This window comes from Lithobates pipiens, unplaced genomic scaffold (assembly GCF_037356315.1).
Source record: "Lithobates pipiens isolate NorthernLeopardFrog02 unplaced genomic scaffold, aLitPip1_a1.2 Scaffold_22, whole genome shotgun sequence".
In the NCBI taxonomy this organism is placed as follows: Eukaryota; Metazoa; Chordata; class Amphibia; order Anura; family Ranidae; genus Lithobates; species Lithobates pipiens.
In genome coordinates, this window is record NW_027507784.1 from 122,222,201 (window position 1) to 122,250,134 (window position 27,934).

General features: G+C 43.8%; 1 protein-coding gene across 1 annotated transcript in view; it reads left to right on the top strand.

Annotated features, from left to right (window-relative positions):
• Nucleotides 1-27,934, top strand: part of ATIC (5-aminoimidazole-4-carboxamide ribonucleotide formyltransferase/IMP cyclohydrolase) — a 39,181-nt gene that overhangs the window by 8,860 nt on the left and 2,387 nt on the right. Inside the window, exons 3-13 of the mRNA XM_077448178.1 lie at nt 2,752-2,828; nt 10,420-10,486; nt 13,333-13,421; nt 20,789-20,940; nt 21,260-21,416; nt 25,610-25,735; nt 26,539-26,646; nt 26,731-26,816; nt 26,992-27,081; nt 27,536-27,664; nt 27,745-27,837. Coding sequence (XP_077304304.1) covers nt 2,752-2,828; nt 10,420-10,486; nt 13,333-13,421; nt 20,789-20,940; nt 21,260-21,416; nt 25,610-25,735; nt 26,539-26,646; nt 26,731-26,816; nt 26,992-27,081; nt 27,536-27,664; nt 27,745-27,837 — 1,174 coding nt within the window. The remainder of the gene's footprint in view (nt 1-2,751; nt 2,829-10,419; nt 10,487-13,332; nt 13,422-20,788; nt 20,941-21,259; nt 21,417-25,609; nt 25,736-26,538; nt 26,647-26,730; nt 26,817-26,991; nt 27,082-27,535; nt 27,665-27,744; nt 27,838-27,934) is intronic.

Consider the following 27,934-nt stretch of genomic DNA (forward strand, 5'->3'; position numbering starts at 1 on the left):
GCGCGCTCCCGATGGCACGGCGGCATCGAATATTGGACGTACATGTACGCCAATATGCCTGCCCGTGCCATTCTGTCGACGTACATCGTTGTGCGCTGGTCGGGAAGTGGTTAATACATTGTTGCAATTCAGAATCGTTTATATGCCAAAGGATTTTTATTTGTCTATCTGGTCATAAGACTTGCACAGCCAGGCTGGTGACCTACTTTTTTTTTTTTTTTTTTTTTTTTTGTTCCAAAGCATGTATTGACCAAGCTTAACAGGTCACACACCTTAAGGTGAGCCTTCATTACATGAGGGGGGAGCACCTGAGTGAGAACCCAGCGTCTGATTATTGCATCAATTTCACAGTATATTGAATCGCATGGAGCAACTGCAAATTGGATATATTTGAACTTTGCACAGTGCACATAAGCACTTTTTTTATAATTCAAGTATTTGGATCTATTTAGATTTCCACTGATTTATTTGCTTTAATATTTTTCATCACTATATGAATGCACATTGTCACTTTATTTGGCTATTAAGCACTTGTTTTATATATTTTTCATCATATACCCTATTATCGCGGTGTAGAGCATATTTTTTACCAGTTCAGAGCCTTTATGCTTATACCTTTTGATAGCGCAGCGTTTTTAATGCGATTTTATTATTTATTACATGGTTCATGAGACATGTTTACCGCCGATTCAAAGAGGATTTATTGTTCGTGGAGGCTCACAGGACGTTCTATAGAATTTTAGAATGTTCATGTTTTATCGCTCTGCTCTCCTCTCCAGACCACTTGCTCCTTAGAAGTATATTTGCATGCAACTTGCTGGATTGGGCCTTAGTGCTGCCCCATCTCCCACACTGAGTTCTAATGCGACATACAGTGCTCACAGTGGGTGCATCTGTTACTGAAGAGAATAGTTTGTTTGTTTAAGCTTGGTCCAAACTACAGTATTTAAAAAAATGTATATATAAATTTAATTATTTTATCAGCATGTACAAATACTACAGCTGTTGACTTTTAACCACTTCAGCCCCGGAAGATTTTACCCCCTTCCTGACCCGAGCACTGCGTCACTTTAACTGACAATTGCGCGGTCGTGCAAAGCTGTACCCAAACAAAATTGGCTTTTATTCCTCTCCTCCTGCCCCCCCCCAAATTGAAGACTTATTTTATTTCTATTTTTTTATCTTCAGTTTAGGCCAATATATATTCTGCATATTTTTGGTAAAATTGCAATAAGGGATTGGTTTGCGCAAAAGTTATAGTGTCTGCAAACTATCAATATACGCTTATTGCGTATTATTATTATTATTATTATTATTATTATTTATTTATATATTATTTTATTTTTTTCAAAAATATATTGGCCTAAACTGTGTGGGGTGTGGTTTCTTCTCCTCCCCCCCCCCCCCCCCCCCCCGAAAGTGGAAGAAAATGCCTGTATTGGACGGGTCGCTTTTAAAGTCCTAAGTGCTGTCTTTTGTCTGCGCTGCCATCTTAGATTTGAGTGACTTTCTGATGATTCACAACCAGCCCCCACTGCCATGCATAAGATGTACTGACCACATGAGACTCTCCTGAAGCCACATGATCCCAGGGGGCTGTGGGGGCTGCAGATAATTTGCATCCAGAGCTGCTTGTCCATCCCTGTATGCATGTAAAAACTAGCTTGCGTGTTTAAGATCCCTATAGCCACTGCATTTCTCAAAATGCTTTGACAGGCCGGCTGCTCAGAAATCCTGCTATTACCCAGGCACTTAAACACAACCCTCCACACAGAAGTACAGGTCTATGCGCCCGTGTGAACAAAGCCTACATCTTGCCATGGGTCTAGGCTAGAAGTCTACTGGCTCGCCTTTCTGATTTAAAATAAAACTAAAAAGTTTGGCCCTTCTTGGCTAGGTATTATTTATCTTCCCTAGTGCAGGATTATTTTACCACTACAGCCTTTCTAGACGGCTCTACAACTCTTGTATGCCTGCACTCAGAAGTGGTAAGTAGCTTTTTGCACACTAAAGGAGTTCTAACCGTTTATGTGTTTATTAAAAGTCAGCAGCTACAAAAAGTTTAGCTTCTGACTTTTAATAAACAATCATCTGTCCCACGATCCAGCAGTGTGTCCGCTTAAAGCCTCAGTTCTCTCTGCGGTGCTGGCATCACTGGCGTGGACACCCAGCGGTGACAGCTTGCGGCTTCACAGCTGGGTGTGCACTGCGCATGCACAATTTGTGCTGTGTGTCCTGAATGGCCAGGCAATCTTCTGGGACCTGTGATGATCCCCACCCCAAATGTGGCAGGTCAGAAGCTCTTGAAGTGGACTCCACTTTAAATGGTGGGAGTTTTTTTGTTTTGTTTTTTTCTTCTACTCCTCCTTGGCTTCCTCTTTCTGTTGGGTGGGCAGGCCAATATCTTCATGCCCACCAAGTATTCATGAAAATTGTAAAAGTATTAATGTACTTTTCAATCACAAATAGTCTGGGTGTTTTGTGTGTGAAATATTATATATTTTTAATTTTTTAATATTTTTTACGTCCTGCCAGCGCAGCTCCCCAGTGTGAAAGCACTCGGGCTTTCATACTGGGATTGCAGCTGAGGCTGCTTATTTTTTATTTATATTTTTCAGTGCTAAAGGGGTCTATGTGATGGATTACCAAGTTTTATATCTTTTGTGACAGTTTGAGGAGGCATCTGTGGCCAAGGGGTTTTTATATACTTCTTTTTTTTTTTTTCTCTCTTCTTTTTCTTCCCCTTCCCAGGGATGTCTCTGAGCTTACTGGGTTCCCGGAGATGTTGGGGGGACGTGTGAAGACACTGCACCCAGCTGTGCATGCCGGTGAGTTCATGACATTGAGGCTAATTAACTGTGGCATAGACACGCTCTACTCAGTTATTCCTTGGCACTTTCTATCAGTTGCTGACATTCTTTCAAGTAAGATTACTCCAAGGTTGTTTCCAGAAAAAGTCCTATTAAAACTGAAGCTGGTTACTGTAATAGGCTATCCAAAAAAAAAAACTGCAGTTGAAAAAAAAATATATAATTTTATCCTTTTAATCCATGTTGACTGATAGTATTAAAAGGTACCCTACCGACTCAGCCTAAATAAAACTAGGGTTCCTGAAGCCATGGGAAATATGCAACTAGAAAAAGTAAACCAAAGGTTTGAATAGAAGCTTCAAATGGAACACTGCAGTAGGAGTACAAAAAATGTTATTGATGCGAAATAACACACAAACGTTACAGCTGGCTAGTGAGCCAAAATGAACAAAACTTTCACCAAAAGTGTAAAAACATGGCAACAATGTCACAGTATGAATAAAAACATCCTGTGCTAACTTGCACATAGACATTCACTTCTCACATACAGGGGGGCAGACTATATGCTTGACAGGCTGGGAATAGGCATCCGGTAATACTAAGTACTAAGTACTAGGGAGCATGAAGTTCAAGGTTCCCTTGAATCAACTGATGTGACAAATCTCAAACTCAGAGCCAGGAATGCCACTCTGGAGGAACGGCTACAGTGAACTGTTGTCTAATACTTATCCATGTGGAAGTAAGCAGACAGAGCCCAAATGGACATGGTGCAGACATGGAGACTCAGTGAAAGCATAAAGATGGAGATTATCTGAGTGAAGCTGCATCAGTGCATTGGTAGAGTCTATATAATTAAAACGCAGGATGAAGATATAAAGTGGGACAAACCACCCCATGGATTGACCTCGCCTGTCTCTGCAGCCTGCTCCAATGGTCCGTCCATGACAATGAAATGTTAGCATCAAAAGGCTCCCAATGGGTCTGTCTTGTGTTCCATGACACCATTGCAATGAACCTCATCCAGGCATATAATGCTTGGAGCTCTTTTACACTGGGACTGTGCAGTGGCTGTATAATAAACCTCTGTGGTACCGTGAAGCGAAGGGGGCTCACATGTGTCTGGCTGTAGGTCACCGAGATGTCTATGCATTTCGCTCAACTCCGTGAGCTTTGTCAGAACAATGCATTGGGCTTTTTGGCATGCTTTATAACAGGAAAGCTCCCTCCTTTTCAAGATATTTTTTTTATATTTGTTTAAAGAACCACTGCCTTACAACTATAGCGTCAAAGTTAAAAATCGAATTTGTTGAAAAAAGTGTTACTACATTTCAAGTCTACATTTATACCAGGCAATCCATATTGTCAGAAAAGGGCTAAAGTAGAGTTCAGTTTGAAATGGAGGAGATTATTAGAAAGCTAGACCATCACAATGTCCCATCTACAGTAAGGCGCACATAATTCTATAGATTGAGTACCAAGTGTATTATAACCATATGTTGTGTGTGTGTGTGTGTGTGTTTTTTACACTGCAGCTGGCACGTTATGGAGCACTTTTGCAGATCACCAACCCTTCATTGATCTGTGGACTTCCTTGAACAGAATAAATTTGCAGAGAGCACTATATTGAGCACAGAATATTGTATGTTTACATGAATTTACAGATTTTTAGTCTTATCTAACATGGCAACAAATATTCCAAAATTAATGAAGTGGGTGGAAGCAGTGGATCCGTAGGAAACTGCATCTGGAGCAGCAAGTACTCTGTTTGTTTGTTTATATAGATTTGCACATGGCCCAGTCTGCAAACTCGATAAGATCAATGAAGTAGGTGTAAAGTGGAAGCAGCTGGTATGAATGTGGCTATAGATGTATAGTTCGTAACCTGAAGAGACATTCCTTTTCCTTCCGCAGAAGGACTTTATCATAGTCACCTCTGTGGTTGGGTAGGAATAGGGCAAAGAAGCCCCTTGCTTTTAATACAATAGAGTAATTGTGGAACCTCTCAAAATGTTGTGCAATGGGACCCCACTCTGAGTTATCCTTGTCCTTACTTCCTTGGATGTCCCTGATGCTGCACAGATGTTCACCTGTACGTATTAACTGTTGCTTGATGTTGCCAATGTATAGTTTTTGACATTTTACAGTTGTTTGTTTAAACCTTCTCATTATCGGCATCGGTGAATTTATCTGTACGTACAGCATGCCAACAGATTTGGAAGTGGCCATGTGAGAACATGCCCTTAGGCCAGGGCACATTCCTCAGCCAGTTTATTAGATGGGGGTCTGAGTGAATTTTCTAATTGCACCAACTTGCTCTCCTAGAGAACAATCGTGGCCTTGGACCCACAATATTTGAGAGATCAAGGGATCTTGTCAGGATTGACCAGTGTTTGGTCAGGATTGAATGGATCCCCCCATTGTGACCCATAACGGGTAATAATTTGTACTGGGGAAATTTGCTATGTGATGCAGGGTAATGAGATCACTACACTTGGTTGATGAGGCCCTCCTGTGTGCATGTCTAATGTTTTTATGGGAATAGCCCCTTTGCCTGATTCTCTTGTATAGTGAATCAGACTAGTAGGCAGACTCATTTGAGCAGTTTCTCCGATGCCCAGTTGAAATCATCCTAACGATGGGGGGGATGGGGGTTGGAGGCCAAGAGAAGTGTGTTGGCTGCAGTAGTTTTTCAAAATGTTCTGGTCGCCAGCCAACCACTGTTAGTGGCAATCAAGAGGTCCGGGAAAGGCAGGGTTTGGAGGTCCTATGTATATGTGAGCCTGATTATTTTTATCATTTTGTTTTATTCTCAATTTCTTACTGTGAACTCTACTTTATCCTTTTTCTTTTCTGACAATATGCTTGCCTAGTATGAATGCTGTAGATGAATTGCTTAACTGGTTAGAATATGCAGTACTGATACCAGTATTACCATAAGACTTGAAATGTAGTAACACCCATATTATTTTTATTTTGACACTATAATTGTAAGGCAATGGCCCTTTAAAAGTGAAAAATACAGAAGGGGATGCGCTTTCCTGTTTATAAGCATGCCAAGAAGCCCACTGCATTGTTCTGAGGAAGCTCACGGAGTTGAGCGAAATGCATTGACATCTGTGTCCTACAGCCCGGCTCTCTTGCAACATACATGCTGTCTCCGCCCACCACTCCACCCATCATTGTACAGACTGGTCAGGCATCACGTTTTCATAGAGGTTTACTACACAGCCCCACTGTACAGTCCCAGTGTGAAAGAGCTCCAAGCAATATATACAGTTGTGCTCATAAGTTTACATACCCTGGCAGAATTTGATTTCTTGGCCATTAATCATGGAATAACACAAACTTTTCTTTTACTCAGTGTTTGGCTGAAGCCATTTATTATCAATCAACTGTTTTTACTCTTTCATAATGGCAACAGAAACTACTCCAATGACCCCGATCAAAAGTTTACATATCCCACTTCTTAATACCATGTATTGCCCCCTTTTTAACATCAATAACAGCTTGAAGTCTTTTGTGGATGAGGCTCTTTATCTTCTCAGATGGTAAAGCTGCCCATTCCCATTGGCAAAAAGCCTCCAGTTCCTGTAAATTCTTGGGCTTTCTTGCTTAAGTTGCACGTTTTTGAGGTCGGCCTGAGATGGACACTCCAGGACCTTCACTTCTGCTGTAGCCAATAACCGGTCGGCTTGGCCTTGTGTTTTTGGCTCATTGTCATGTTGGAATGTCCAAGTTCGTCCCATGCGCAGTTTCTTGGCTGATGAATGCAAATATTCCAGTATTTTTTGATAACATTGCATTCATCTTGCCATCAATTTTGAGCAAATTTCCTGTGCCTTTTGTAGATCACATATCCCCCAAAACTTTATCGATTCCACCTCTATTTCGCAATGGGAATGTCGTGCCTTTTTAATCATAGGCCTTGTTGACTCCTCTCCAAAAGTAGTTTTTATGATTGTGACCAAAAAGCTAGATTTTGGTCTCATCACCCCAAATGACTTTGTGCCAGAAGGTTTGTGGTTGGTCTCTGTGCTGTTTGGCGTATTGTAAGTGGGGTACATTGTGGCATTTGCGTAGTAATGGCTTTCTTCTGGCAACTCGACCATACAGCCCATCTTTCTTCAAGTGCCTCCTTGTTCTTGAAACAGCCACACCACATGTTTTCAGAGTCCTGTATTTGACCTGACGTTATTTGATGGTTTTTCTTTGCATTCCCAGCAATTTTTCCTGGCACTTGTGGCTGAATTTTAGTTGGTCCACCTGACTGGTTTGGTTTCAACAGAATCTCCTCATTTTCCACTTCTTGATTAGAGTTTGAACACTGCTGATTGGCATTCTCAATTCCTTGGCTATCTTTTTATATCCTTTTCCTGTTTTATACAGTTCAACTACCTTTTTTCCCATAGGATTATTTTGCTTTCCCAATGATTCAGAGTGCAGCACTGGATGAAAGATGCAAGGGTCTGTCAGGAGTCCAGAAACTCTTTGACCTTTCACACACTCACCCACACTACAAGCAAACAGATCACAGGTGAGGATGCTTACCTTTTTTCCATTCAAACCCCTTTGTGTCAACTTGTATGCATGTTATCAGGCCAAAATCGCCAGGGTATATAAACATTTGATCAGGGTCATTTGGGCAATTTCTGTTGGGATTATGATTAAAAAAAAGTGTAAACACAATTGACAATAAATGGCTTCAGCCAAACGCTAACCTCGATTGAAAGTTTGTGTTGATTTTCTCTGAAAAATGGCCAAGAAATCAAATTCTGCCAGGGTATGTAAACTTATGAGCAAGACTGTACCTGGATGAGGTTAATTTCAATGGTGTCATGTATCGCAAGACGGACTAATTGAGACATTGTGAGCCTTTTTGATGGTAACATTTCATGGTCATGGATGGACCATTTGGCGCAGGCTGCATGACGGGTGAGACCAATCCATGGGATGGTTTGTCCTGCTTTTACATCTTCACACTGTTTTTGATTTGTATAGTCTCACACCAATGTATTGCTGCAGCTTCAGTTATCCGATGTAATCCATCCCCCACCTACAGTGGTGTGAAAAAGTGTTTGCCCCCTTCCTCATTTCCTGTTCCTTTGCATGTTTGTCACACTTAAGTGTTTCGGAACATCAAACCAATTTAAACAATAGTCAAGGACAACACAAGTAAGCACAAAATGCAATTTGTAAATGAAGGTGTTTATTATTAAAGGTGAAAAAAAAATCCAAACCATCATGGCCCTGTGTGAAAAAGTGATTGCCCCCTAAACCTAATAACTGGTTGGGCCACCCTTAGCAGCAACAACTGCAACCAAGCGTTTGCGATAACGTGCAATGAGGCTTTTACAGCGTCCTGTAGGAATTTTGGCCCACTCATCTTTGCAGAATTGTCCTAATTCAGTTACATTAGAGGGTTTTCGAGCATGAACGGCCTTTTTAAGGTCATACCACAACATCTCAATAGGATTCAGGTCAGGACTTTGGCTAGGCCACTCCAAAGTCTTCATTTTGTTTTTCTTCAGCCATTCGGTGGTGGACTTGCTGGTGTGTTTAGGATCATTGTCCTGCTGCAGAACCCAAGTTCGTTTCAGCTTGAGTACACGAACAGATGGTCGGACATTCTCCTTCAGGATCTCTTGGTAGACAGCAGAATTCATAGTTCCTTTTATCACGGCAAGTCTTTCAGGTCCTGAAGCAGCAAAACAGCCCCAGACCATCACACTACCACCACCATATTTTACTGTTGGTATAATGTTCTTTTTATGAAATGCAGTGTTCCTTCTACGCCAGATATACTTGGACACACACCTTCCAAAGAGTTCCACTTTTGTCTCATCGGTCCACAGAATGTTGTCCCAAAAGTCTTGGGGATCATCAAGATGTGTTGTGGAGAAATTGAGACGAGCTTTGATGTTGTTTTTGCTCAGCAGTGGTTTTCTCCTTGGAACTCTGCCATGCAGGCCATTTTTGCCCAGTCTTTTCCTGATGGTGGAGGCATGAACGCTGACCTTAACTGAGGCAAGTGAGGCCTGCAGTTCCTTGGACGTTGTTGTGGGGTCTTTTGTGACCTCTTGGATGAGTCGTCGCTGCGCTCTTGGGGTAATTTTGGGCGGCCGGCCACTCCTGGGAAGATTCACCACTGTTCCATGTCTTCGCCATTTGTGGATAATGGCTCTCACTGTGGTTCGCTGGATTCCCAAAGCTTTGGAAATGGCTTTATAACCCTTTCCAGACTGATAGATCTCAATTACTTTCTTTCTCAATTGTTCCTGAATTTCTTTGGGTCTCGGCATGATGTGTAGCTTTTAAGGATCTTCTGGTGGACCTTACTGTGTCAAGCAGCTCCTATTTAAGTGATGCCTTGATTGTGAACAGGTGTGGCAATAATCAGGCCTGGGTGTGGCTAGAGAAATTTAACTCAGGTGTGGACAACCACAGTTATAGTATGTTTTAACAAGGGGGGCAATCACTTTTTCACACAGGGCCATGATGGTTTGGATTTTTTTTCACCTTTAATAATAAACACCTTCATTTACAAATTGCATTTTGTGTTTACTTGTGTTGTCCTTGACTATTGTTTAAATTGGTTTGATGTTCCGAAACACTTAAGTGTGACAAATATGCAAAGGAACAGGAAATGAGGAAGGGGGCAAACACTTTTTCACACCACTGTATATGGTCTTTCATTGACAGTCTCCATGTCTGCACAATCTCCATTTGGGCTCTGTCTGCTTCTTACATGAATAACTATTACACAGTTAATCTCAGCACTGTCCATACTGTTGGCTCACTGTGGCTGTTCCTCCAGAGTGCCATTCCTGGCTCTGAGTTTGACATTTTTGTTTAATCAGTTAAATCAAGGGATCCTTGAACTTGCTCCCCAGAATTTGGTATTACCGGATGCCTAGTCCCAGACTGTCAAACACCTAGTCCCCACCCGTGTATGTGAGAAGTGAATGTCTGTATGTAAGTTTAGCTTGGGCTGTTTTTTATTCATATTGTGGCAATGTTGCCATAATGTGTTTGTACACTTTTGATGAAGTTTTGTTAATTTTGGCTCAATAGCCAGCTGTAACATTTTACACGCGTGTTGTGTGTGTATAATTTTAATTTATTTTATTTTTTTCATTACTGTGGTGTTTTTTTATTTTGTAGCTTCTATTTAAACCTTTTTTTTGTTTTACTTTTTCTGTTTGCATACTGCAATAGGCCATATTTCTAGATGGTCTGCTAAGTGTATTTTGGTTTCGTGTGTTGTGTATGTGTGAGGGTTTTTAAATGGCACAAATTTTAGGCTCACACAGTTGACGTGGGCCATACAAGTGTAAGTTCTGTATGCAGCTGGAGTGTCATGCATGCAGTTTGTTTCTCTATGGGAACACAGTTACTGTACAGACAAGTAGCATTAATATGAATATGTAGTAATTCATTCACATTTAATTCTGTGCCTGGAAGGGCCTGGTGTTAAATCCCAGGTCAGAAAATACAGCATTTCACATGAGACCAAATACAAATGACTCTCTGTTAACTGTGGGGGTACCACCCCAGCAGAGGAAGTGGAACAAGATATTTATTTTTTACATCTGATGTTATTTCTTTTTAGGTATCCTAGCAAGAGGGACCCCTGAAGACCAAGCTGATCTTACCAGATTAGGTTTCAGCTATGTCAGGTACAGTATAGGCTTTTAAGCTGGAGATGGATATGACAGATACATCTTTAGATATATAAAGAGGCGTGCAAGAGAACCACCATCTAAGCTCACTGCTTTAAGCTAGTCGTACTACTGACTGAAAAAAATCTTGGTTGATGAATTTTACATTTCTCTGTAATTCACCGACCGACACAGCTCCTCTCTGTAACTAAATGGGTTGTTTAGCCTGCCATTAGGAGAACTAGGCAAAATTGTTACACAATACACAGAACTTTTAGCCCTGCCCCAGGGGGGCGGACCCTGTGCTAACAACCCTCCCCCCGCTGCTCCCATCAGATTCGGGTTATTATTTTGCCTAGTAAGGAGAATGACCTGGGGGCCCTTTTGGTCCATGTTTTTGCTGCAGGCTTGATGTTTTTTGTGCAAGATAGATCCTGATATCTTCTTTCGTCAACTGCCGGCTGGGTAACATACTGGTTAATGATTATCCTTGTAGTCTCCCCAGTCCGGCCATCGAGCCTGTGCAGGCCGCAGCTAAGGCTCGGCAGGCCACGACATGCCTCAGCTCCAGAGGTGGTCAGTGAGCTTCAATGCTCCGGGGTATACGTATGACTGGGCTACTGATGTCTGGATCGCAGTATACCGGGCCAACAGCTACCCTGTAACTGCGCAGGAGTAGGTCTGTGATGGAATGTCTCCCAGCTCTTCAGGACTGGTAAGTATGGCTCTCCCTACTTTGGTGTGGTGAGCAGCTGGGCATTCCCTGGGGGGTTGTTTCGGGGGCCGCCTCACCTCCTTATCTTCTCTCCCTAGTCCCTATCTTCCCCCCCCCCCCCCCCCCCCCCCCCCCCCGAGTGGGGTGGCTGCGGGCAGTGTGTGTGTGTGTGTGTGTGTGTGTGTGTGTGTGTGTGGGGGGGGGGGGGGGGGTTCTCACCTGTGGGGCTTTGTGCGGCTAGCGTTGGTCCTGGTCCCGGTCTGAGGGGTCCCAAATGGTGTCTGTGGAGGTGTTCTGGGTTTGTCCTGTCGCCACATGGCGCTGTCCGGCGGCCATCTTGACTGTGGGAAAGGCAGGTTCCCCTTGTGAGCCTCCGCAGCCATCTTCTATGGGATTCTTCTGTTAGTTGCATTGGTGGCCAGTTCTCTTGTGACAGCTTTACGTGTGCTCTCGCAGGCTGTTTCCTGTGTCCACTATGTGTACAGGACGCTGGATGGCTCTTTGCTGAACGCTGGAGCAAGCTCTGCAGAACTTTTCACCGCTATTATAGACAGCTGCTGCCGACAGTTTTCTCCACTCTGCATCTGGGTAACCTCCTAGGGACTACAGGCACGGCTAGTGGCATTCACAGAATGCCCCAGGGTGGTGAGTCTGGCGCTAAGTTTCCCCCCCCCCCCCCATGTGGCGGCAGCAGGAGGGTGGGACCTTCACTGTCCCAAGTCCCCTTGCAGGTGGCAGACAGGCTAGGGTCAGCAGGAGCAGCGGGGAGGGTTGTTAGCACAGGGTCCGCCCCCTGGGGCGGGACTAAAAGTAATTGGTATTTTGTAACAATTTTGCCTAGTTCTCCTCCTAATGGCAGGCTAAACAACCCATTTAATTAGATAGGAGCTGTGTCGGTCGGTGAATTACAGAGAAAAGGATTTTACCGTGAGTACAAAAATCCTATTTTTCAGTGGGGCCACACTGCTGGATTAACCACTTTCAGACCGGACCAATTTGCTGGTCAAAGACCAGACCACTTTTTGCAATTCGGCACTGCGTCGCTTTAACTGACAATTGCGCGGTCGTGCGATGTGGCTCCCAAACAAAATAGAAGTATTTTTTTTTTTTTTTTTTTTTTTTTTTTCCACAAATAGAGCTTTCTTTTTGGTGGTATTTGATCACCCCTGCAGTTTTTTTATTTTTTGTGCTATAAACAAAAATAGAGCGACAATTTTGAAAAAAACGCATTATTTTTTACTTTTTGTTATAATAAATATCCCCCCAAAAATATATAAAAAAAAATTTCCCTCAGTTTAGGCCGATACGTATTCTACATATTTTTGGTAAAAAAAATCGCAATAAGCGATTATTGATTGGTTTGCGCAAAAGTTATAGCGTTTACAAAATGGGGATAGTTTTCTAGCATTTTTATTAATAAATTTTTTTTTTTTTTTTTTTATTATTGTGACTGCGACATTGTGGGGGACCCATCGGACATTTTTGACACATTTTTGGGACCATTGTCATTTATACATTAATCACTGCTATATAAATGCAGTGATTCCTGTGTAAATGACACTGGCAGTGAAGGGGTTAACCAGTGGGTGGCAGTGTAGGGGTTAAGTGTTCCTAGGGGTGTGTTACTAACTGTGGGGGGGTTGGGCTTTCATTTAGTGAACACTGATCTCTGCTCCAATCACATGGAGCAGAGATCAGCGTCACTAGTTGCTAGGCAGAATGGAGAAATTCTGTTTACTCTGCATTTCCTCCATTCGGCCACTCCGTGAGACGATCGCGGGGATGCCCACGGCGATCGAGTCCGCGGGTCCCGCGACCGGACTCACGGGGGTCCCGACCAGCGCGGGAGTGCGCCGCCAGCGGCGCGCTCCCGATGGCAGGGCGGCATTGAATATTGGACGTACCTGTACGCCAATATGCCTGCCCGTGCCATTCTGTTGACATACATCGTCGTGCGCTGGTCGGGAAGTGGTTAAAAAAAAAAAAAATCAACTTCTAAGTGTATTTATTACCCTTGGGTATATTTCAAATTAAAGATAAATCTGCCCCTTTCAAAACTGTTTTCTGCACAATGCTAACTTTAAATATAAAGTGTGTGTGTGTGTCAGTGAAATTTTTATTGATCCACTTTTCTGATGACTTTTTGCAGGGTGGTTGTGTGTAATCTGTACCCCTTTGTGAAGACTGTGTCTGCACCTGGTGTCTCAGTGGAGGAAGCTGTGGAACAGATTGATATTGGTAATCCTGTTCCCTCCCTAGATTTTTGGTGCTGAAAGTGTAAAGTTTGGGCTCTGCTTTCCTGCAATCTTTTTCCATGCATTTGGTGTTGAACCTTGCAAGTATCAAGGACATCTATAATCTCCATGTTCTCTTGTGGGAACTGTAATTTAAAAAAAAACGAAACGTTTGTTCTTGGAGATAAGGGTTAATTTGCTCTTTTTCACATGTTCTAGTTTAAAGCCGAAGTGTAGCCTAACCTCTTCCCCCCTTTTTTTTTTTTTTTTTTTTTTTTTGTAGAACGAGAATTTAAACTGTATCAGGTTTTATTGCTTTTTCTAGCCCTTTTGGGAGGAGTCCCCTTGCTTTCATTCATGTAAGCACACAAGAAGCAAAGGTCCACAAGTGTCAAAAGGATTGGAACTTCTTTCTCACATGGAAAGTAAGGGGCAAATCTCCCAAGCATGGTTACTAGGGATGAGCTCAATGTTCGACTCGAACATCTGGTGTTTGCCCGTTCAAACTGGAAAATTTGAGCTGACCGATGCCTTTAAACAATTTTTCAGTGCTGTGGTCTGATCGGTTCAAGCCACCATCACCAGTGTCTACATTTCATGGTGCAGGAATATCTAGGGGCAAGAGCAGACTTGGAGGCCTTTCCAACAGAGCATTTACTGGGTCTTGAGGGTGGACCTCTGGCCAGAACTTGCTCAATATGCAATTGAGCTACTGGCCTGCATCCAGCGTGCTTTCTGAATGCACATTCAGTGCTACTGGAGGGTTTGTAATGGATCAGAGTGTGCCTGTCCAGACTCCGTTGATGGGCTCACATCCATAAAAATGAATCAGTCTTGGATCAGCAGCTATCATGCTGATGTAACTGATTGAATTTGCTATGCATCTGGGATCCCTTGAAGACCGCCTATGCAGACTATCCTATTCCTCCTCAATCTTTATGATGCTAGCTTCCGACAGTATTTGGTTTAGGGCATCACCACCCAAGTCCCAATTTTTCTGCCCCTGTTTAATTACAATTCTTGATATAATAATTTACAGGAGGGCCTGTTTCTGCACCTAACAAGAGTAACTGTGAGGGCTTACAGTTACACCAACACCTAAGGCACAATTTTCTGCAGAGTGTATAGGGCAGGCTGTATAGTGTGTATGTGGATAGATCGATATAGCTGTTCAGAGTATATAGTTAAGTGTGTATAAGGGCGCTCTGAGTAGCAAACCAAGCAGATGTCAGTTTATGTAGAAATGGAGGGTCTTCATGCACTTTTCGGCTGCATTTAGAAGCTTTTTTTTTTTTTTTTTTTATTTGTTCCTGTGATCTACAATCTACAGCTGGGCTGGGTGTCAGGCTAGATCATATAGATCCTGGCAGACCTTGGCTACGCGCTGGGTTGGCCACAAGCCCCGTTCTGGTCCAGGGGTGGCCGGTGAGCTATATGCTCCATGGCACACATGACCGGGCTACTGCGTCAGTGTGCCATGGCTGACAGCCACCCTGTACTGCTCGGGTGATGGGTTTGTCTGTGGAGTGCATCCAGCAGTCCCTGCAGGAGAGGTAAGTATGGTCCCACCTGTTTAGGCAGGATGGAGCACTTGGTCGATTAGGGAGTCTCTCTCCTTTCTCTGGCAGCCATTTTCTTGGAGGCTGGCAGCCATTTTTTTTGTAGCCTCAGGTCTGTTGTGCACTAGCACTGGGCGGCTGGTTTAGACTGGTACAGCACGAAAACAGACACAGGACACCTCGTGGCAGGCAGAGGGGAGAGCGGATGGCAGCAGCACCTGGGCCAGGGTGGTGAGTCCTGCGGGGGGGCCCCTCAGTCTGACAGCTAGGAGGGTGGTCATTTGTGGTTACTTGCCTTAGATCTGTAAGGGTGACAGGCAAGTGTGGGTCAGCATGGCGCCAGAGGCTTGCGTTTCTTCTCCAGGCACCCCTGTTATAGCAACCGGTTCCCCTGTACCTGCAGTGCCTATGGATGCTCTGTCGGTGGTCCTGGAATTAGTTGTTTCCAGGGTGGAAGCGGCGTGCGGGCGCAAGGGGGTAAAAACCCACCCACCATCTCCCTGAACTCCGTGTCCATGTCGGCGCAGGAAAAAAAGATGGTAGGAGCACTTATCACAGCGGTGCGGGATACCTTTTTAAAGATGGATAATACGGTGGGGGCATTTGGTCCCACAAGCCGGCCTGCACTGCGAAGGTGTTTCCTTATTTAACTTATTTTGATAAGCTTATTTACAAGGAGTGGAGAAGCCCGCATCGGGACTTTTCAGTCCCGAGATGAGTAGCGGTGCATTACTCCTTTTTGAGGAGAGTTTCCTGAAAAAATGGACATATCCTCTGTTTTTTGACCCCCCCCCCCCCCCGGTATGACCACGATTCCGGTGGTAGGGTCCCCTTCTTTTCAAGGACCCTGCCAATAGAAGGGCTGAGGTGGTTGCCCGGTCCATGTCTACGGTGGTGGGGTCAGCATTGCGGCCGGTGTTAGCCACGGCCCTGGTGTCAAAAAACGCTTGCTCAATGGGCTAAGTTGTTTTACTGTGAGTTGGGGAAGGAACAATCTGGGTGGAACTGGCAGACCAGTTGGTGCATGGCCTTAACCACTTTCAGACCGGACCATTTTGCTGGTCAATGACCAGAGGTCTTTTTACAATTTGGCACTGCGCTGCTTTAACTGGTAATTGCGCGGTCATGCAATGTTGTACCCAAACAAAATTTGCGTCCTTTTTTTCCCACAAATAGAGCTTTCTTTTAAAGGTATTTGACTGACTGATTTTTATTTTTTGCGATATAAACGTAAAAAGACCGCAAATTTTGAAAAAAAATGATATTTTCTACTTTTTGTTATTAGGAAAAATCCAATAAACTCAATTTTAGTCATACATTTAGGCCAAAATGTCTTCAGCCACATGTCTTTGGTAAAAAAAAAGTCAATAACTATATATTTATTGGTTTGCGCAAAAGTTGTCACATCTACAAACTAAGGTACGTTTTCTGGAATTTACGCAGCTTTTAGTTTGACTGCCTATCTCATTTCTTGAGGTGCTAAAATGGCAGGGCAGTACAAAACCCCCCCCAAATGACCCCATTTTGGAAAGTAGACACCCTAAGGAAATTGATAAGAGGCATGTTGGTTTTTTATTTATTTTTATTTTTTTTTACACAAAGTTGTCACTAAATGATATATTGCTCACACATGCCATGGTTATATGTGGAATTGTACCCCAAAATACATTCTGCTGCTTCTCCTGAGTACGGGGATACCACATGTGGTCGACTTTTTGGAAGCCTAGCCGCGTACGGGGCCCCAAAAACCAAGCACCGCCTTCAGGATTTCTAAGGGCGTACATTTGTAATTTCACTCCTCACTACCTATCACAGTTTTGAAGGCCATAAAATGCCAAGATGGCACAAAACACCCACAAATTACCCCATTTTAGAAAGTAGACACCCCAAGCTATTTGCCGAGAGGCATGTTGAGTCCATGGAATATTTTATATTTTGCCGCAAGTTGCGGGAAAATTACAAACTTTTTTTTTTTTTTCACAAAGTTGTCACTAAATGATATATTGCTCATGCATGCCATGGGCATATGTGAAGTGACACCCCAAAATAAATTCTGCTGCTTCTCCTGAGTATGGGGATACCACATATGTGGGACTTTTTGGGAGCCTAGCCGCGTACGGGGCCCCGAAAACTAAGCACTGCCTTCAGGATTTCTAAGGGTGTAAATTTTTGATTTTACCTATCGCAGTTTTGAAGGCCATAAAATGCCAAGATGGCACAAACCCCCCCCCCCCCCCCCCAAATGACCCCATTTTGGAAAGTAGACACCCCTAAATTTAGGGGTACACTAGTGACTCACAGGTAAAAAAGCACCTAGGCTGTCAGCGACTGTATCAAAACGCTACAAGAAAAACTGTTAGCGATCGCAGGGATCAAGCCTGACTCTGCGAACGCTGCCGTTATGTGTGTTGTGTTTTGTAAGTGACAGTGATCGATCGATACTGCACTTGGGTGGGCTGGTCTGGGCTTGGCGGAGGGGCTAAACGCAGGTGCTAGCAGGTATCTGGGCTGATCCCGCTAACAATGCGTTTTGGGAAACCTAAACTGCTGGCGACGCTAATATAGATCTGATCAGATACTATATTACTAAGGGACGTGTATGCTTTGCACGTGGGTGTTAGCGGTACTGGCACTAACCTGACGCTGCCTGGGGCGACGCAGACCTTATCTGACCCTCAAACTTGTATCACCCGCCGGGTGATCAGGGGGTTAAACCTTTATTAGGTAATAATGGCGGGTGCCCTGAAACTATAAAAAAAATAACTAACCAACCAGCGTCACCTGTAACAGTTATATGGTGATCACTGGTGAAAGGGTTAACTAGGGGGCAATCGGGGCTTTATGCGGTAGTATATGGGGGTCCCTGGCGCTATAAAAAGCTGCGGCGAACCTAAATACCTGCCTTACTAGCGTCACCTGTGACACTAATACAGCGATCAGAAAAACGATCGCTTATTAGGCTGGGTTCACACTGGAGCGATGCGGGAACGCCACGAATACGCGGCGGGTTCCCGCATCACACTGCCCTATGCGAACTGCTGGGAGTGTCAGTGAAATGTTAATGACACCCCCAGATCAGTTTGCATATCGCAGTGCAATCTGCAAACTCGGACAGGAATCGGATCGCATGGTGTGAACACCCATGCGATCCGATTCTGCTGCGGCCCAAAAAAAGGGCCCCGTGCGAGTTTGCGGCGGGTGCGACGCGAATTCAGCCATACTATCTGTATGGCTGAACTCGAATCGCACAGAGATCGGATGTGATTTGCAGTGTGGTGCGAATCACATCCGTTCTCATAAACCGCTGCAATGTGAACCCAGCCTTAGTGACACTGGCGACGGGGGGTGATCACGGGGTTAAACCTTTATTGGGGGGGGTTAGGGGGGTACCGTAGAACTAAAGGGCGCTAACCCTAACAGTTATTAGTCACAAATGACACCAATGCAAAAAAAAAAAAATGCAATTGGTGTCACTGTGACTGGGGGTGCAGGGGTGAAGGGGGGTGAGTATGCCTGGCATGTTCTACTGTACGAGTGGTGTGTTGGTGCAACTCACCGATCCTCTCTCCTCGGTGCCGGAACGAAAAATACCGACACGGAGGAGAGATTACATCACTTCCTCTGCCTGTGTTTACATTACAGGAGAGGAAGTGATGTCACGCTTCACTTCCATTCGTCAGGAGCGATCGCGAGGGGGTGGCCATGAACGAATGGCCGCCCCCTCATCCCGGATCGCTGCTGAACGGATACCGACCGCCGCTGGCACGGGGGGGGGGGGGGGTCCGATCGGGCCCCCCACCTGCGGGAAGGCAGGGACGTACATGTACGCCGCCCGTGCCATTCTGTCGACGTACATCGTCGTGCGGCGGTCGGCAAGTGGTTAAGTATGTCTGTGATGTGGCCCTGTATACAGCACCTTTGCTTTCTAGAGCCCCGGTGTCAGCAGTGGTGCTGCGTCACTCAATTTGGCTTAAATGCTGGTCCGCAGATTTTCCCTTCCAAGGTGAGAGGCTGTTTGGTGCCTCACTGGATGACATTATTAAGAATGTTACTAGGGGAAAGAGTACTTTGCTCCCACAGTCCAGAAAGGGTAAGGAGCCACGCCATAGGCAGGGGTCCTCTATGTTCAGAAGCGGCTTTTTTGTTCTCCCCTGGGTCGGCAGGTAAGCTTTCCCAGTCTGACAAGGTGCCCACTGAGGGACAAAAGCATCCCTGGTTTTGCAAGCTGACCAAACCTGTGAGCAAATCGGCTGTCACATGAAGGTTTGCCCCAGCCCCACTTGGGTGGGAGGTCACATTCGGGAGTTTGCTTTCTGGTGGACCTCTCTCCTTTTCGACCAGTGGGTATGCAAGCTAGTTTTGTCAGGCTACAAGATAGTGTTTTATTTTATTTTTTTATTATTAATTTTTTTTTATTTTTTTTTTTTTTTTTTTTTCTTGTCTGCCAGACAGATTTTATTTATTCCACCTCCAACCTTTATCTTCTTCCAGCTTGTCAGGAGGCTGTCTGGGGAAGTACAGGACTTACTTCTGCGGGGGGTGTTAATGCAGGTTTCAGGCTACTCGCTCTATCGCTTCATTTATTTATTTTTTTCAATTTCTGATCTTATGCTCCTCACCGGGGTTGCTCCCCATGTTAAGGGGACTGCGGGCGGGGAGAGTATGGGAACTAGATAAAAATAAACGAAATAACTAAATAAAATAGGGAAGCGGGTCTCACCGGATTGGAACACCCCATAACTCCAACAATACATGACAATATACTGGATATAGAAGAGAGGTAATTGAAACCTCACCACACGAAAGTTGTTGTGCTTGGTCTACCCCACCTAGCCCTCGAGCAGGTGGGAGAAGATACTGGAATTTGACGCAACACCTACCACTAATCTGTTATATATTACCTTTATGTTCATGTTCTAGGGACCTAGACTGTTATAGCATATGTTTATGTCTTTCACATCAATTATCCGTATTGTATGTTACTTTGTAATCTGCCAGCCCTTGTGGGCCCTGTTCCTGTTATAAATAAAAAATTGAAAAAAAAAGTTTCAGGGATTCTACTCCAGTCGGTTTGTAGTCCCGAAGAAGGAAGGGGTCTGTTCGGTCCTGGATCTCAAGGTCCTCACTTTAATTTGCGAAGGTTCAGGATGATTTAGGCCAATGTGTATTCTTCTACATATATTTGGTAAAAAAAAAATTGCAATAAGTGTTTATTGATTGGTATGTACAAAATGGGGGATAGTACTTTCATTTTAAAAAGTGTCCCCTGTCAATAGTCAGGGAAGGAGATGAGTGAGGGCAGAGGACTTTGAACTTCAACTAGGGCAGCCAGCACTAGCCCAAGGGACACAACAATAAATGTAGCTACTGCTCATGCTTTTCCTCTGGGGGGGGGGGGGGGGGGGGGGTTCCATGGGCATTTTTCGAGGTGCTTGAGTTCTATTTGTTTATGGAGTGCTCAAACAAGACAGGGAATTGATTGCTGTGAGATTGTGGCTGCACAGCAAACGCCTTATGACGACCAACTTTTCTACAAAACCATGCAATTCTTTTGTTGAACGCATCTGATTTTTCAATCAGTAATCTGATTAGATGTAGGAAACTGCTGTATAAGTGACTGTGGGGCTGATTTGCTAAAGCTGAAGAGTATAAAATCTAGTGCGTTTTCTGCATAGAAACCATTCGGCTTCGTGTGTGTGTGTGTTTTTTTTTTGTTTTGTTTTTTGTTAGAAGCTGATTGGCTACCATGCACAGCTGCAGCAGATTTTGCACTCCAGTTTTAGTAAATCCAACCCCTGTGTGTCTTTGTCAGGTGGTGTAACTCTACTGAGGGCAGCCGCCAAAAACCATGCACGAGTTACTGTCCTGTGTGACCCCAGTGACTACAGCAGTATTGCAGAGGAAATGGAGAAATCTGACCAGAAGGACACAACTCTGGAGAGGCGCTGTCAGCTGGCCCTTAAGGTGAGGTGAAAGACCCAATTGGGATCTCCTCTATTTTTAGTGGACCATACACTATTTCATCTAATTGTACAGTTTACTATGTATGTAATTGTTTAGGTTTGTCTTTATAGTTTTGGTAGTAGAGGATTGTATATTGTATGGCCAAATTCAAATGCATTTGCCATGACAACCAAATGTGGTCATCGTCCCTTGCCCTTAACTGCAAATCTGGGTGGGTTTGTTGATGTGTGTGGGGTGTTTTTGTTTACAATTATTCTTGCTGTTTGGCATACATGATTATTATAATGCATTGTATTGTTATAAATGCTGGTCTCCACAGGCATTCACTCACACAGCACAATACGATGATGCCATATCCGATTATTTCCGTAAGCAGTATAGTAAAGGGGTGAGTCATCTTCCACTCCGATATGGAATAAATCCTCACCAGGTTCCAGCTCAGATCTTCACTCGTGGACCACAGCTGCCCCTCACTGGTAGGTGAATGTTATGCTATTGCATTACACAAAAGGCAAGAGCTATTTAGGTTTGCACCTTCAAAATTATGTTGCGTTATTGGTGGTGGGGTTTTTTGTTTTTTTTAGTTTTGTTTTGTCGTGAATGAAAGCACCCTGGGCATTGTCTTTTAGCCACATCATGACTGGCTGTTGTAATCCAATAACTGGTTGAGTACCTATTTGTTCTAAATGGATGTTTGTAATCGTTTCTGTTTGTAATGTATTTCCCCAAGGCATCTTTCAGGGTAGCACATGAGATGGTGACGCCTCCCACCGGATCACAGGAAAGACCTTCTTCCTCCAGTTCTTAAAAGGGAGGCACCGCTCTACCATCAGTTTGTTGCCTATGGCTCAGAGGGAACATCTGTGGGGGAAAGGGGCCCCATGATGTCTCAGGTGCACCTGGGGGACAGGGCTTCCTCACCTCCAGATTTTTACCAAGGTGTCCATTTGGAATCCCTAGGATGGTTTCTAAACCTCCTGAAATCTTGTCACAGGTTTGTTTTCTGGGCTAACTAATCGATTCTGGGAATTTTTTATTTTTTTTTTCTCCTTCAAGAAAAAAAGGACACGGTTCAGTGCACAGTGATGCTGCACACCAACCAGCCGATAACAGTAAGGCAAGTTATGTCAGGATTGGGGGCACTGACCTTAACAATGGCAGCTATTCAGTGAGCAAGGCTGCACTTCAGATGTCTACAAACGTTTCTCCTGAGGGCATGGGATCACAGCTTAAGATCTCTGAACACACAGGTGAAGATTCCAGCTTGAGTGAAGGAGTCGGGGAGATCCTATCAAAAAGCCTAGATTGGACCTTTTCTAGTCGGGGGGGGGGGGGGGGAGAAACTGACTACAGACTCCAGCTCTTGGGGTGGGGGGGGCCACATCTAGAGGAGGACTTAAGTTAGGGAATTTGATCCAAGAGAGAGGTGACGAGGTCTGCAATTGCCTCATCTCTTCTGATATTTGCACAGGATCTCCAGTTTCACCACATTCAAGTTTTGTTGAACAACGCCACGGGTGTGGCTTATTTAAACGGGCAAGGGGGCACAAGGAGCAGGTCCTTACAGGTACTCGCAACAGAAATCCTGCTCTGCACGGAAAGGCACTTGCTGCCCCTGTCAGAATCCACCTGAAGGGGACCCTGAACAGAGTAGGCGATTATTATTTTTTTTTTTTTCTTCCCCCCCCCCCCCCCCCTTAAGAACTCTTACAAGATCCAAATCGGTACTGGCCAAGAGTTTTCCTACATGTGATGTCAGTAGTCCTACAAGCCTTAACAAAGGGTCCATTGGAAGAGACGTCTCTCAGATGCCTCAGAAACAGTGTTTCTGATCGCCATTACCTCAGCACATAGGATCAATGAGCTACATGCTCTTTCAATTAAGGAACCTTACCTGTCTGTGTTCCCAGATAGTTATACTTAAAACGGATCCAAAGTTCTTACCCAAGGTAGCCTTGGTACATAATCATTCCCAGGACATTGTTCTCCCAACCTTCTGTCAGGGGAGGAGACGACCTGTTTTCATATGTTAGACATCAAAAGGATGTTATGTTGCCTAGAAATGACAAAGGATTTTAGGTGAACAGACTGTTCCCCCCCCCCCCCCCCCCCCCCTTCTTTTTATTTTATTTTTTCCGGGTAACGAGATGTTGCCAGGCTTTAAAATACTCCTTAACCAGATGGCTGAAATGATCCATTTTGGAGGCCTATTCAAATGCAGGTTTATTTCCACCAGCGGGAATATGTGCACACGCGACCAGAGCGCTTGTGGCCACTTGGGCACAGAGAGCTGGTTCCACCCTGAACAAATTGTGCAAGGCGGCAACGTGGTCAAGTTTCCACACCTTTGTGTGGCACTATAGGCTGGACCTCACATCTGCCAGTGATCAGGTATTTGGCAGGAAGGTCCTGTAGGCTGTTGTCCCACCCTAAAAGGGGGTAAGTCTGTTATCCTCTCAGGTGCTGTCCAGAAAGAGACATTCTTGGGAAAACTATAAAGTTAGACTGAATGGTAACTTGTTTTCCTAAAGTCTTTCAGGACAGCAACGACCCCATCCTATTAGTTTTATGTACTATGCGTTGACTAACTTGTGTGTTCCAGCTGGGGTCGGAGGTACCTTCCTTAAGATCTGGATAAATGGGTTTCTTGTGGTCCGGTGGGAGGAGTCGCCTATCTCTCAGGTGCTGTCCTGAAAGATTCTGGAAAACAAAGTTACCGTTCAGTCTAACCTGAATTTTCCTGATGCACTCATAGTACACATGATCGTGTTGTCATTATACGATGTAGATCAAAGATGCCAATCAGAGTAGCTCTGAGCCTTGTGATCACTGATCAAAATTGCAAGTAGGAAAAACTGGCTGTGATCGGTTGACAACTCTTCCGTTTCTCTCAGAATGACTGTGTGCGAGGAAGGAGGGGTTCTGCCATCTACTTGACTACTTGAATAACTGGAGCAACTTGGCTGAACAACTTTGCATTACTTAACTTATTTTTTTCTATTTAAAAAAATAAATTTAAGCTGTCTAAACTATAGATCTAAAATTTCTTTAAAGTGGTGTTGCAACCAAAAAAAAAAAAAAACTGAAAATGCATAAAAAAAATATATATATTTTACTCGCCTCTAAATGCCTGTTGCTAGGGGCTCCCTCGTGGTCTGCCTTTTTCCTTGCCCGGGCTGGTGACATCACTTCCCCTTGCACCGAACAGTCATCTGGGACCTGTCGCGTATCCCAGATGACTGTGCGGCATATCCCGGCACCGCTGGGACAGGTAAGTGTCCGATTTATTAAGTCAGCAGCTGCAGTATTTGTAGCTGCTGACTTTTTTTTTTTTTTTTTTTTTTTTTTTTTTTTTTTTTTTTTTGGGGGCACTCCACTTTAACCACTTTCAGACCGGACCAATTTGCTGGTCAAAGACCAGACCACTTTTTGCGATTCGGCACTGCGTCGCTTTAACTGACAATTGCGCGGTCATGCGACGTGGCTCCCAAACAAAATTAACGTCCTTTTTTTCCCACAAATAGAGCTTTCTTTTGGTGGTATTTGATCACCCCTGCGGTTTTTATTTTTTGCGCTATAAACAAAAATAGAGCGACAATTTTGAAAAAAACGCATTATTTTTTACTTTTTGTTATAATATCCCCCAAAAATATATAAAAAAACATTTTTTTCCCTCAATTTAGGCCGATACGTATTCTTCTACATATTTTTGGTAAAAAAAATCGCAATAAGCGATTATTGATTGGTTTGCGCAAAAGTTATAGCGTTTACAAAATAGGGATAGTTTTATAGCATTTTTATTAATAATTTTTTATTATTATTTTTTTTACTAGTAATGGCGGCGATCTGTGATTTTTATTGTGACTGCGACATTGTCGGGGACCCATCGGACATTTTTGACACATTTTTGGGACCATTGTCATTTATACAGTAATCACTGCTATATAAATGCAGTGATTCCTGTGTAAATGACACTGGCAGTGAAAGGGTTAACCTGTGGGTGGCAGTGTAGGGGTTAAGTGTTCCTAGGGGTGTGTTACTAACTGTGGAGGGGTTGGGCTTTCATTTAGTGTACACTGATCTCTGCTCCAATCACATGGAGCAGAGATCAGCGTCACTAGTTGCTAGGCAGAATGGGAAAATGTTGTTTATGCAGCATTTCCTCCATTCGGCCGCTCCGTGAGACGATCGCGGGGATGCCCGCGGCGATCGGGTCCCGCGACCGGACTCACGGGGGTCCCGACCAGCGCGGGAGCACGCCGCCGGCGGCGCGCTCCCGATGGCACGGCGGCAACGAATATTGGACGTACATGTACGCCAATATGCCTGCCCGTACCATTCTGTCGACGTACATCGTCGTGCGCTGGTCGGGAAGTGGTTAAGCACACTATTGCATGACCAAGTGATTTGTCAAATTTACCGTAGCACTGAAAATATAGCCTAGAAAGGAGTGGGATATTTTAGTATTACATTGGCTGTTTTGGATCAAATGTATTTCATTCTTTTGGATTTTGCACATACAAAGTGTCCTGATTTCAAGGACCCTTGTGAGTAATATACTGGCCTCAGTCAAGTGATACTGTGCCTTGATAGATGTTTTAAAAAAAAAAAATTTTTATTTATTTTTTATTCCCCCCCCCCCCCCCAACCCCCCCCCCCCCCCCTGCAGTGTTGAATGGATCGCCTGGCTTCATTAACCTGTGTGATGCTCTGAACGCCTGGCAGCTGGTTAAGGAGCTGAAGAATGCGCTGGGTCTGCCTGCAGCCACCTCCTTCAAACACGTGAGCCCAGCAGGTAATGGCGCTTAAAATGTATGTGCTACAAAATGTAAAAAAAAATCAAAAAATAGTGAGTCACTACTTCTGTGTTAAAATTTTGTTGCTGGATATCTCTTTAATGGTGGGCTCCCCTTGTTCCACCAAAACAAACCTCCAAGAAAAACGAGAGCAGGACATCCAATTCTTGCAATAAAGTATTTTTACTTTAAATGTACATCTTACAAAAAAAGCACGACTGACAGTTTCACGCATATTGCGCTTGATCAAGCCAGTTATTTGTAATGGCAATAAATTATTTTTATAATAAACTTGTTTTGCTGGCCTGCACTATGCAATGTTCTTGCACAGAGTGGTCCTGAACCTCCTCCCACTGTTCTTCAGACTGGCTATGTGGACACTTTATTTTTTCTTTTTTTTTTTTTTTAAGTGGATGCCTATGCTCTGAGGGTTGACAATACTCAATTCTGTGGTCACCAGTGACGTAGCTGATTCAAGCTCTATTTGCAGCACTTGTGGTGTATGATGTGCTGAGTCCTGTGATTGGGGTGCCACTGACCATATTTTGCTCTGTGGTAGAATATCTGTGCTTTTCTGCAACAAGCACACAAAGTAACAAAGTCTGGTGAGATAGGTCCACTTCTACGCCTTTTCAGGGTTTGACAAAATGTAGTCTCCTAATGGGGAGAATAAATCCCTCCAAATCTCAAAGCCTCTGGTTATAGGTTACAGCCCCTCAGCACTGCTATATGGTTCAGTCAATCTGGTTTACACTTGCCCATGTCTTTTTAGATTCTGATACTTTTTGCTTTCCACAACCAGGAGCTGCTGTGGGTGTTCCACTGACCGAGGAAGAGGCACAAGTGTGTATGGTACAGGATCTTTTTTCATCACTAACCCCTTTAGCAACTGCATATGCTAGAGCAAGAGGTAACGCCACTTGTATTCATTTTGAACAAATTACTTTACAAATCACACATGACTCATGATTTGAGGTTTTCTATTGGTTCCTAGGTTCTGATAGGATGTCCTCTTTTGGGGACTTTATTGCCATTTCGGATATCTGTGATGTTCCGACTGCAAAAATAATATCCCGTGAGGTAAGGGCATTGCAGGTCTACTGTGATAAATCATGCTTGATGCATGCAATGAAATGTGTTATCCTGTTACACTTTATGCCTATGTTAATGAACCTATCAACATTTTATATAATCTGTAAAAAAAAAAAAAAAAAAAAATGAAATGGGCTAATGGCACTGTTGTGTTTTGTGCTAGGTGTCTGATGGTATTGTGGCTCCTGGATATGAGGAAGAGGCATTGAAAATTCTGTCTAAAAAGAAGAATGGAAGTTACTGTGTGTTGCAGGTGATATAATTTATTTTTTTTCTTCCGAATCATGAAGTTCTTTTTATAAAAGTTGGCATGGCTTTTGTTCTTCCATAAACCATCCTGGACCCTAAACAGCCATAGGATGTTTCGTTGCTTTGATGTCATTTCTGGTGCCTTCTGTACTTTTGCAAAGTATTCTCACCCCAGGGTTTAGTGAAATTTTAAGTACTGCCAGTTAAGTTCCAAATTTCCCTTTTGAAGAACTTGTGCACATCTTCCTCCTTCTTTTTTTTTTTTTTTTTTTTTTGTCTCCCCTCCCCCCCCAAACCCCCCCCCCCCCCCCCCCCCCCCCCCCAAATTCGGCTTAGAAACCGTTATACTGTTGACTGTTTCACGTTTATGGTACAACTATTTTCAAAATTTTTATTTTTTTTGTAATTATGGTGTGATTTTTCTTTACTTGGGTTATAATGACCATATCTACTTTCAGATGGACCCAGCTTATGAGTCAGAAAGCACTGAAATTCGGAGTATTTTTGGCCTGCAGTTAGAGCAGAAAAAAAATGATGCGGTTGTAGATGCCTCCCTATTAAGCAATATTGTGACCACAAAGAAAGAGGTATGCCTTAAGACTAATTATTCTAGATGTTGGTGACACTGCTAACACTATAAATGTTAATGTATTGGCTTTGCTTTTAGCTTCCTGAGTCAGCAACAAGAGACCTAATTGTTGCAACAATCGCATTGAAATACACTCAGTCCAACTCGGTGTGCTATTCCAAGGATGGGCAGGTAACTGCAAGCTGGTAGGATTTGTTGTCCGGTTCGGGCCTTTTCTTTTAAGTTATACCTAATCTGGCATTTGGAGTTGACCAAGGTGAGGTCTAAG